The following is a 12,512-nucleotide window of genomic DNA, read 5'->3' on the forward strand; positions in this document are numbered from 1 at the left end:
AACCTGATTCTTATATTTTGCATGAAAGTATAAGGAACCATTGGCTTGAAAATGTATGGAAGGGAGGACCCAGGTAATAGGGTAATTTTCAATGGCTTCTTGTTCTCCATTTTCAAATATATTGTAAGGTATATTTACCAGTAAGTGTGGGGGGAGGGAAGAGCTATCTTTTAATATTCCATTTCAAAATAAATAAAAGTATCTTTGCAAACATATTTATATTAGGTATAGGGTATCTGTGCTGAAACACAGTAATGAGGAATCTGCTCTTATTCACCAGTGTTACTTGATTCTAAGAAATAACAACCAACTACAAATCTGAGAGAAAGTTCCTAGTTTAGTTTAGTGATCTCTTGAGAAGCACTGTTAAAAATAGGCACTCTTCCTTTTTTTAAAAGCAGCACCAGTGCTAACACTCCTAACTTTTAGAAGTCTATTAATTCTCAACAGGTTATAAAAATATCAGTTCAGTAGGCATTAATATTAACTATGGCCTCTGAATACGGAAATGTAAACATAAGAGATGCACAAAATTTTGATAAACTGAGGAGGAATCCAACATTTCTTGCATGAGTGACTGTATAATGTGGCAATAGCTGTGAGAAAAGAAGAGCCCAGCATCTAAGACCCAACACAATGGAAATGCAATGAATCAGAATGCCTCACAGATCATAGCGGAATCAGAATTTCCAGCAAGGAAAATCTTTTCATGGTGAATTAAGTGGTGGAGGAAGAAAAATGGTGATTGAAAAAAGGTAGGCACAGATCAGAAGCAGTGGGCTGAAGGCTCACTGCTGAAGATTTAAGAACCACAGCTAAAGCTATGCAGAATAGAATGTGGAAAATTGAATTTACTAAACAATTAAGCATTGAATTAATCTACATCCCGCACAGTAGAAAAGTGGGGGAGTAAACCGAATGGGGCTGAATAAATCAGTAGAGCTCATTAAAAGATAGTGAATATTTCAGGTCTGTTGTCACATAAAGGAGGACAGTCTGCCCACTGCTTATAGCAGGGCATATAATTCTGTAGCTCTCAGCCACCCTTTCCTTTAAGCAGAGTCATCTTCTAATCAGATTAATGAACATTTCTGCCGAGGTTATGGTGATGGTTCAATATTTTACCTTGTTATCTGTGGCTTTTCTATTAATTACAAGTCAGATCACTAGTCAACAATAGTAGTCAGGAGCAACATAAATAGCATGAATGCACCCTGGAGATGTAACTCTGAGGATCTGATGCATCCTGGAACTCCCATGGGCTTTTTCAACCTCCCACATGCCTTGCTAGTCTTTTCTTCAATTACAGTTAATGCAATAGTTTGCCATTTTCTCTTTCTAATTATATTTTCAAGTGGGATTTGTAGCACATAGAAAAACATCCTTTTACATGTTGAGGCACCAGGGCTTTGTGCCTGGCATTGTCTGTCCCCTGGGTGCTGTACCATTCTTTCTGCAGAGCTCTGAATAAACAAGTCCCCCTTTTAAAGCTGCAGTTGTACAAACTGAAAATTTATGCATTAACTGTTTGCATTCTGAGCATGTGTTCCAGATTACCTCTTACAGCATTCTTCTGGTATGCTGCAGAAACGTGTATTTGTAGAAGAGCATTTCTTTTCACAGTTCACACATCAATCTTTGAATCACAGGATCAATTAGCACATTTTGTTTCCCGGAGTCTGCGCAATAGTAGCATTAAAATATAACGTGGCATTTTCCCATGCCTTGTGGTGCTTTAATTGCAGCAATATAGTGGTGTTGTAATCAGTAGCGTAGAACACTTGACATGTTTTTTTAAATCTGTTAGAATAGCTTAATAGTGCTTTTGTTTTAATTTTTTACTCTTAAACCTAATCGTCATTTTATATTATGAGTGTGCGAATTTCATTATTAAAGACTCATGGTTGGAGGGCAGCCACACTTGATGTGATGGGAGGCAGTCATATTTGCTTTTGTTTGTTCCATTTATATCTAAAATGGAAACAGAACACATGCATAGAATTGTAGAGTTGGAAGGGACCCCAAGGGCTATCTAGTTCAAGTGCAAGTGGCCCATATGGGGATTGAACCCGCAACATTGGTGTTTTGAGCACTGTGCTCTAACCAGCTCAGCATATATAACACACACACAATCCCCATATAGGCCACCTGCATATTCCTGGCATAGGCAAACTCGGCTCTCCAGATGTTTTAGGACTACAACTCCCATCATCCCTGACCACTGGTCCTGTTAGCTAGGAATGATGGGAGAAAACATCTGGAGAGCCGAGTTTGCCTGTGCCTGGGTTAGACGAAATGACCCTTGGGGTCCCTTCCAACTCTACAATTCTCTCTCTCTCCCGCGCGTGTGTGTAGACAGGGCTTTTTTCAGCTGCAGTTCACTGGAGCTCTGCAGTGGCATCTCTCAGGTGGGCCATCATTGCCACTCTCAGGTGAACAAGGGAGAAGTTCATGGTGAGCTCCTGCACCTCTTTTCCTAGAAAAATAGCTGTGTGTGTGTATGTATCACAAGGAAAGGGGGTTGTGCCCTCAACCTTATTTCCCATGCTGAACTCAAGGTACTTTTTTCCTTACCTTGTTCGCTTTCGATTTCAGAGCTGGACTGTGATAAAAATGGCCACAGTGTTGTAGTATTCAGAGACCAGGAGAGAATTCAGCTTCCTTACCTGGGTACCTATCATGGTATTAAATATATATACACTGACCTTGAAAATAAACACAAGTGAAAGCCTTGTCCCATCTAGTTTCACTCTTAAGATTCTGTTGGACTTCATCAGATCTAGCATATTCTGAAATATAACACTTTAATTAATGGTGCATTAATTCATATCAGCAGGCGCTTTTGATCTGAATTTTCAGACCTTTGCTGAAGAATTTTCTTTGCCATCAGGCTTATGCAGACAATTAAGAAAAATATTTTTGGTAATAGTCAGCTGGTGACCTGTTTTAATCTACAATGTGCTCTTATTGTATTTTAATTGTCGTGAACCACTTTGATTTTTTTAAATGAAAGAATATACAAATGTGTTTTTTTAAAAAAATAATATTATTAAGATGATGTGCTTTGATTTGTCTCAGTTGATATTGTATTAATTCTCTGTCGGCAATACTGCAAAACAGTAAAGAACGTGCTATTATGTTGCACACACGCACACCACACACAAATTGTGTAGGATGACCAGTGAGTCACTGAGATGTTTTTAAAAGCTTACTACTAAAAGCTAATTAAAATCATTTCTGTTGATAAAGGGAGACATGGAAGGATTGTGCCATGATTGTTTTCCTTAAAAATTTAATTTACAGCCAATTTTTCCTATCTGAATGTTATTTTCAAATGCACCCAGTGATAAGAAGCAACATCTGTTTTCTGTTGAATAGTACAAGAGTGCTCTGCATGGGGCTGAGTGTACACTGTTCATATGAAGCCATTGTTGCTCTGATTCCTCCCCCCTTTTTGTCTTGATGCTGGGTCCATTTGCCCATATACCATGTGGCAAACAGCTGACACATATTGACTATTAGGGATCTTAGGGCTAATTATGAGTGATGTATTTAAACGTTCCCATGTTTGTCTTTTGTATGCAGTTGGAGGCTTATGTAAATTGCACTGTTGTAGACCACTCCCCATTTCCTAAGAGTAGCAGATTGTTAGGGTGGGGTTTTTTTTGGGGGCGGGGGAGAAGGGTCCTGTAAAAACTAATACTAGTCTTTCCCACAGCTCTATGAAATTTGCTGTTTTCTAAGGTTGCAAAGCATGCTTTACTTTAAAATAACAGTATATATTGCCATATTATATATATATAGAGAGAGAGAGTGTGTGCGTGCGCACGCACGCTTGGGTTCAGGGAACAGACAAGCCTAAAAAGGGTGTTTTTTTCTGTTTTAAAAATATTCATTGCCATTCTTCAGAAACTTGTAATATTTTGCACTAGAATATGGTCTATGCCTCCCTTTAAATCCATCTCAGTTAAAAGAAACGAACTCATCCTGAAACTCACTTACAGATGATACCTAACACCACAGAAACTAGCACTGATACGCTCAGGAGTCTCACCAAAATGCTGGAGAGCATGCACCTCCCCAGGCACATACCTCTACATGTGGTGGGAATGTCCCAAAATCCAACTTTTCTGGACATCAGTCATACATGAAATATGCAAAATAACTAAACAAATATTAGAAGTCACCCCAGAACTGGCCCTACTCAACATCTTCCAAGATAACACTGCCTTCTTACATTATAAAGAGCTCATAACCCACCTACTCTCAGCAGCCAGAAGCATCATAGCCAGACACTGGAGAGACCTATCAGGAGTAAACATGGACCAATGGTATCAAATAGTATGGGAAACAGCCTTACTAGAAAAACTAACTAATAAATTGAAACTGACATGGGGAAATAAAGAAGAAGACGTCTTCACCATGATATGGGTCCCCTTTTTCACATACATAAAAAGGTAAAGGTACCCCTGCCCGTACGGGCCAGTCTTGACAGACTCTAGGGTTGTGTGCCCATCTCACTTAAGAGGCCGGGAGCCAGCGCTGTCCGGAGACACTTCCGGGTCACGTGGCCAGCGTGACAAAGCTGCATCTGGCGAGCCAGCGCAGCACATGGAACGCCGTTTACCTTCCCGCCAGTAAGCGGTCCCTATTTATCTACTTGCACCCGGGGGTGCTTTCGAACTGCTAGGTTGGCAGGCGCTGGGACCGAGCAACGGGAGCACACCCCGCCGCGGGGATTCAAACCGCCGACCTTTCGATCTGCAAGCCCTAGGCGCTGAGGCTTTTACCCACAGCGCCACCCGCGTCCTTTTCACATACATAGCCCAGCAATATAACAAGAATCCGCCAGCAGCATATGAATCAATATGACTAACCTGACCCCAACCCCCCCCCATAAACAAATCTCACTACAGCCAACCAAAGACAACCTACCCTAGGTCACCCCCAACCTCTCTTAATACCAAGGAAATATAACAAGCGAATAGAAAGAGAACCCACACAAGTGGTGCTGATACAAAACCCCACACATACACTAGAATGAAGAATAGAAGCATTCCCACCCCACCCCACACACCATCCCCACCCTCTCCCTGTTTCCCCCTCTTTTCTTCCCAACCTTATATGGCATGCAACACTAATGTCTCACAACAAATGAAACTGATCTGTAGAAAACACAACCTGAAAAAAGAGACAATGCACGTATTTTTGTAAACTAAGAAATCTTTAATATTTTTTTATTTTTTAAAAAATAAACTTGCAATATTTGTATTTTCTTCCTCTGTGTAATGTGCAGAATATTGCTTGTTTTGTTTTTAGTCATTTGCTTAATTCTCACCCAACAGCCTTCCTGGAACAGAGATCACGATGACACAGCGTCAACACGTTCAGGAGGTACACCGGGACCCTCCAGTGGGGGACATACATCACACAGCGGTGACAACAGCAGCGAACAAGGTAGGAATCATACTTTGAATCCTGGCTGATTTGCGGGGCATCATCGCTCCAATACGCTGGCATTAAATAAGTGCTTCATATATATAATAGGTGTGAACACTGAGGCGGGGTCCTGGTGTTGACAGCATGTCTTTGGTGCGCAAGGATAAATGACCATCCTTAATTTTCCATCCAAGCAGGCCTTGAGCAGCAGGTGCCTATCTAGTGGAGCTTCTGGGTGGTGGTTCTTTCTAGTCCTACAGACTTTAAGACTAGAGAAGACCACAGTACAGTTTAAGGCCATGATCAAAGTTTGTGGTTTTGGTAACAAAGGCAGTTTGGGCCTAAAGCTGCATCATCTTCAAACTAGGGAACTGAACTTAGTCAATATGTGCCTTTTCATTGCCTCGCTGAGAATAGCAGTTGGCATAGTGAGGTGAAGCTGCCATCCTGGCACTGAAATGGAGCATAGTTAAGTACTGAATGCATGGACACCCCAGCAGAGCATATCCAGTGTTTCCACCAGTGCAGCTACACAGTCCCAACCTCAGCATTGCCCTCTATGGCTATATAGTGGTGCTTACATTAAGCAGTACGTACAGTGCTGCTTCATGATGTGTTTCATTATTGTCTTCCAGTCAGGAAGTTAGTAGCCTTACAGTTCAGTCCTATACATGTCTAATCAGAAGTCCAATTGACTTCAGTGAGGTTTTCTTCCTGGTGAAAACAATAAGGACAACAATTATTATTGATATGCTGCCCAGAGACGCGGGTGACACTGTGGCCTAAACCACTGAGCCTCTTGGGCTTGCAGATCGGAAGGTTGGTGGTTCAAATACACGTGGCAGGGTGAGCTCCAGTTGCTCTGTCCCAGCTCCTTCCAACCTAGCAGTTCGAAAGCATACCAGTGCAAGTTGATAAATAGGTACTGCTGTGGTGGGAAGGTAAACGGCTCTGGTTTCCGTCACAGTGTCCTGTTGCGCCAGAAGTGGTTTAGTCCTGCTGGCCACATGACCCGGAAAGCTGTCTGTGGACAAACGCCAGCTCCCTTGGCCTGAAGTGAGATGAGTGCCGCACCCCATAGTCACCTATGTCTGGACTTAACTGTCCAAGGGTTCTTTACCTATATTCTGCCCACCTGACTGGGTTACCTCAGCCACTCTGGGCAGCTTCCAGCAAATTAAAATATCGAACACTGTATAACATCAAACATATAAAGGGCTGCGTTCATATGTCTTCTAAAAGTCAGATAGTTGTTTATTTCCTTGCCATCTGATGGGAGGGCATTCCACAGGGCGGGCTTGACTCCTGAGTAGACCCTCTGCCAGAACAGAATTGCAGCCTTAGTTCTCAATTCACATCAATAGTTGATGCTCAAATTACATACTGCCAAAACTTTGGCATTGTTTTCTTTTAGAAATTACAACACAAACTAGAGTAGTCTTCAGCCTTTTTAGCTCCTGTACCCCATTTTATGTCATTTTGCAGCATGGAATCCACATAATTATTATTTTTTTAAAACCATGTATGCCCATTTTTCTACTCCTGTTTTCTCCTATTCCCCCACTTTGTGCCAACATTTCCAATTGTTTATGTGGGGGATGGGAATGGGATGGACAGACAGACCCCTAAACAAAAACCATGTTTTGCGGTGTAGCCCTGAGTGCCCCAGCTTAGCTGAGAGGGTGATCCACCACTTGTTGATCTTGGTCCACCTAGAAGACAAACTGATGGGCGACAGAGGTCCCTGTAGGAGAAGAGACAGAGCTATATTTGAGTGTTTTAGTGAACTTAATTGAGGTGTGGTGCACAAAAAATATTAAACGTAGACTACATTTGTTCCAGTTATACTAGTATATCTGCTGCCCATACTTCCCATATTCTGCCAATTTGCCAGAATGCCAAATTCATTTACAGTTGTTGTTTTTTAAACCCACAATTAATTCACTGATGGAGAAAGAGCAGGGGCTTAGTTTTCTTGCTTTGTGTGTTTGTGTATAGCATGTGTGACATCAATCAGTACTGTCTTTTTAAAAAAAGACAATGTGTGAAAAACCCTAAAAAAATTTTTTTACATCAGCAAAGACCAACTGCAACAAATTTCATGTTAATTAAATGCAATTAAAATTTTAAAAGGACCCTTAATCTGAATATAAAGAGAATTCTTTTATTGAAGTAGACTCTGAACCTACAATAGGTATAAACTTTTAAAATGTAGTTTTATGATCCCGTTTCATTCAAGTGCTGTTGGACAACAAAGGAATTGTGTGTTCAAAAAAGGGAAGGGGGGGTTTAATAGGACTCATTAGAATTGCAAAATCCTACATTTAACTAGATTAGTTTTTAAACTAAAGTAGCGTTCTATTTTTTTGTGCGTGTCCACATGTAAGGATTCAGGCTTAAATTGTGACTAACATCTTCCTATGGACTTTTAGGCATTCAAACCACTTTATTGTTTAAATAAAAGTTGCTGACATCACCACAAGTAAAGCCTAGTAAAAATGGGGCCTGGTATGGTAAACTCGTGAAGAGCTGAAGCAGAAACTGGCAACCTTCTGACCTCTGACTTTTACTGGAAAATGATATGCAACATAAATTTAAGGGGCCTTTTCTCTTTCAAGTATTTCTTCATATGTGTGTTGCAGTTCACAGTAGTTAAGGTGTGCTGACACTTCTGAGCTATTTCCACTAATGTTTTTTGTGGGGTTTTTTTTGTTTTTTTACATAAATGGCTGTAAAACAACAGGCTCATCATGAATAGGAACACAAGGCTAAACCTTCCCCATTTCTCTAATCAACATAAAATCCAAAGATGGCTGCTGGAGATGACTGTGATTTTTTTTTTTGGCAGGTGGGGATGGAGATGAGAATGTGGGTTGTTTTGGGAATAAGTCCATTCTCAGAGAACTGTTGCAGGGTATCCAAAGAGGGAAGGGATCCACCTGGAAATTTTCCTGCGTGTTTCTGCAGCTGTGTAGCACCCATTCACTTTAATGGGATTTATGCCAGGGAATGCCCCGGTGCATTGTGCAGCTTGCGCCAATTCATTTCCATGGAGACACTGTGACTCCTAATGAAGTAACCCCAACTCTTGGCTCATTTTTTGCTGCACCAGTTCCAGGATGGCATGGCAGAGAGGTCTGGATCTGGCCCATCACCAGTAGCTGGGCTGGCTGAGGATCCAGCAGATCCTTGGCTGGTCCAGCTCAACCCCATCTCCAGAAGCACCTCATTTGCTTCCACCCACACTTTTGGGAGAGCAGCAGAGCTGAGAGATGGTACACTTCTACTGCATCCAGTACTTTTGAAAATTTGTGGTTTGACATTTCAGTTTCAGTTAACTGAAATATGTATGTCATTCACATGTAAAATATTGTGTGGTAATCTTGAGCAAGGTAATGTTGAGATTGTTTTAATTTTCCCTAGACAAAATCCACTACTGATTTTGCTTCTTCAGAATTGATCTTGATTTTCTCACGAAGTTCTGAGCAAGTGCTGAATTCCATTCTGAACTGGTTCTGATGATAGCAGGGCTGTAGTCAGGAAAACTGACCACCCAAAAGCAAGAGTCTGGATCAGGGTAGAGGGGTATGGAGGTAGGGGCAAGTGTGGTTCTCCCTAGGACTTCTTTTAGCTGGAACTCACTGGAACTTAGTTCTGGCACCTCTCAGGTGGGCATCATTGCCATTATAAGAGAACAAGGGATGTGTTTATGGTGCTTTCTGGCTTATCTCTCTCTCCCTCTCTCTTTTTATAGAAAAATAGCACTGGTTATCCCACCAACAATTGTCCTGACTGGAGTCTCTGTCCACTATTCACTAAAAATGCACACCATTCATTGCTTTTTATGATGAAAGGGAAAAGATATCATGAGGTAGATCTTGTCTATCCCTGAGATTTTGGCAGTGATGCCAGAGCAGGTGTAGCTCCTTCTCACCAATTTATCCTGATGGCAACCCATTCTCTTTTTTTTCAATTCATGTGCTCCATTGACTGTTCTGGAGCAAAACAGGCAAAATCCTTGCTGGAATCTGGAAGACTTTGAGGATATTTGTAGAGCTTTGCTAGTTGCATAGGCCAGTTGTTGATCCCAGATTCCTCACTGTTCATAAAGGTAAAGGTAAAGGGACCCCTGTCCATTAGGTCCAGTCGTGACTGACTTGGGTTGCAGCGCTCATCTCGCTTTATTGGCCGAGGGAGCTGGCATACAGCTTCTGGGTCATGTGGCCAGCATGACTAAGCCGCTTCTGACGAACCAGAGCAGCGCACAGAAATGCCGTTTACCTTCCCGCTGGAGTGGTACCTATTTATCTACTTGCACTTTGACATGCTTTCGAACTGCTAGGTTGGCAGGAGCAGGGACTGAGCAACGGGAGCTCACCCCATCATGGGGATTTGAACCGCTGACCTTCTGATCGGCAAGTCCTAGGTTCTGTGGTTTAACCCACAGCGCCACCCGCGTCCCTTCAATGTTCATAGAACCCCTTAATTATATAAGCAGACTTGTATATAAGTTCACCTCTTTCCTGCTGTGAATACTCCTGATAGAGCAGTTATGGTAATGCCTTCTATGGCAAGGTGTATGTTGTAAAGAGTAAGCTTTAATGACTTAGTAGAGGTTAGTCTATCTTGGCAGAAGGCTTATAAAGAAGCCTTTTAGCATTAAATAGGAGTAACGCCTTTACTAAAATAGGCTGTGTACACAATTGCTGGCTTAAAATGCAGCCAGGTTGTTCTTTTTCTCAATTTGGATCAAAGCTAGTTTGGAGAAAAACACAGCATTTTATAAGAAATGACAGGATAGATGCAGGGTAGAGATGAATGGTGGCTAATGTTGTGTGTAGACTACTTCCCACACTAATTGTGAGAGTGCACTGGATGCAGAATAAATGGAAGTGTGTACATATAGCCATGGTCCCCATAAGCAATTCTTTTCATAGTATTTTTCTAGTAACTGTGAATTATCACAGTACAGAACTCATTCAGGGAGCCCATGCTGTAACTCTACATCACAGTGTTGTGCTGTGTTTCCATCTCTGTGTTTATAATTAAGAAGACAAAATAATTAAAAGCAGGTCTAGGCTAGCTGTGTGTTCATGGAGACTGAGGTAGACCTTGTGTATATAGGAAAGTAAACTTGAAGGGAGGGGAATAAAGCAGCCATGGCAACCATGGAGTGAACTGCGGTATTCTCCCTGGTCTTTTTTGTATGGGGCGGGAATTTCATTACTTGCCCAGTCTCTGTGTAGCAAGAAAGCTTTTCCTTCTTGCATGTGTTACAGTAGTTACTTTCATGCACAATGTGTGGCATTTTGCAAACCTAACATCCAATAAAATGGGTGGTTTTTTAATTATGAAAAAGTAATATGTAATAAAAAAGTAATATGTAATAATATGCTTGGATCCAGAGTAGTCTGCGTGGAACTCACACAACAGGACTTTCCCATCTCTCCACTCACTGCAGCTCCCCAAGGTCCTCTTCTGAAACTGCATGGGATGTGGAGGGGGGAGGAAATTTACTTGGCCACAAGCGTTCATCTTCTGAGCAAAACATTTCCTCAAAGGACCCTTAAGTTTCTGTCTCAAGGGCTCCAGGGGCAGGGGGAACTGATTTAATCTCTTTCCCTTTCAAACCTGTGGAGGGGCTTGTATTGGGCTCAGAGAATAAACTAGACAAGCTGTGTTCATCTTCTGTCTTAAGTTGTGAGGGCACCAGTGCTTAAGCCCAAGGCAACCCACTTGCCATGACTTCAGGACCAAAGCAAGGGGCAGAAAGCTCAGACAGCTGCCCATCCATCCATCCATCCATCCTCAAAGCCAGTACAGAGAATGGATAGCCAGCCAGTCTGCTTGAGCCTGAGAGCAAGGATGTGAGGTGAGCAGTGTGCTTTGGAAGCAAAGCGTGGAGGCAGTGGAGGTCACCAAAGCAAGCTCTTAGGGGCCAAGTTCCAGCCACCATCCCTCTTCCCAAGTTGGGTGCTTGCTTCCTGGCTCCAACAAAATGACTTCAGCAGCTACCATTTGTCATGGGCAGGAAGTGTGTGCACGCTTGTGGAAAGGAAGGATAGAAGGGGGGCTGGAATCTGCTTCTCTTGAAAAACTTTTTAGGAGTCCCCACTTCTTTGTTTCCTGCTCCCTACTTTTTGAGCAAAGGTGCCAAGTGCGATTTCAGTAGGAGTGTGGGAGAAAGAGAGAGAGAGGGAGTGTGTGCTAATTAATGTCTTAAATTTGTTGTTGTTTAGTCATTTAGTCGTGCCCGACTCTTTGTGACCCCATGGACTAGAGCACGTCATGTCTTAAATTACTCTTACTGAAATCAGTAGATTTCATTTAACTCTGTCATGGCTTTATTTGAAAATGGAATTTGTTTGTTTTTTTTAAAAAAAATCCTGAGCCCAGACTTTCTGTGTCCAAGGCCCAGTTTTCATTGTCCTGCGATTGTGTTTCAGACAAAAGAAAAGTTGTCCTTTTAAGGTAGGAAGTGAGGTTTTCTTCTCCTGGAAACAGTATCAATACTTGCAATGTTTTCCTGCCTTTTGTAGAAGAGTTCAGGCAACCTATTGGCAAAAGGCAATTCCATTTATTATTGAAGAGAATCTCAAGGCAGTTGTTTCGAGGCTGCAAAGCTGGCTGGCAGAGCTGGATGAAGGAGCGGGGGAAGGGCCACATTATGTTCCAGATGACTGAGCAACGATTTATACACCAGCTCGCCTTTTTACATGAAGAAGAAAAGTAATAACAGCACAGACCCAGCCTTTGGAAGCAGTCAGATGTCTGATGACTAATGGGATAGGTAGGAAGGAGTTCTCTGATTGGATGTCTTAATGAGCAGATTTCGCACAGAGTTTGGGCTGCAGTTCCCCTTGACCTTTACCCTTTATTGACCGAACTGACACTTCATTTTTCACATACTTCCAATTATGGCTCAGCTTAAGTGTTGCCCTCCCTCCTTTATTTCTTTCCTATGGACAACTTGAGAGTGGTTGAGGCCACAGAAGATATTTTAATTTGAGAAACTACCATAGAGGTTCAGTTTTTTAAGATGTAATCTGAAACTGCGGTCATTTTGCAGTTTT

At 42.0% G+C, this 12,512-nt stretch overlaps 1 protein-coding gene across 4 annotated transcripts in view; it reads left to right on the forward strand.

Moving 5' to 3' along the window:
- The window catches only part of MEIS1 (Meis homeobox 1), a 153,036-nt gene that overhangs the window by 34,754 nt on the left and 105,770 nt on the right, over positions 1-12,512 (forward strand). For all 4 annotated transcript variants that reach the window (XM_053380460.1, XM_053380461.1, XM_053380462.1 and 1 more), the window contains exon 7: positions 5,346-5,457. In XM_053380460.1, coding sequence (XP_053236435.1) covers positions 5,346-5,457 — 112 coding nt within the window. The remainder of the gene's footprint in view (positions 1-5,345; positions 5,458-12,512) is intronic.

This window comes from Podarcis raffonei, chromosome 3 (genome assembly GCF_027172205.1).
Source record: "Podarcis raffonei isolate rPodRaf1 chromosome 3, rPodRaf1.pri, whole genome shotgun sequence".
Classification (NCBI taxonomy): Eukaryota; Metazoa; Chordata; class Lepidosauria; order Squamata; family Lacertidae; genus Podarcis; species Podarcis raffonei.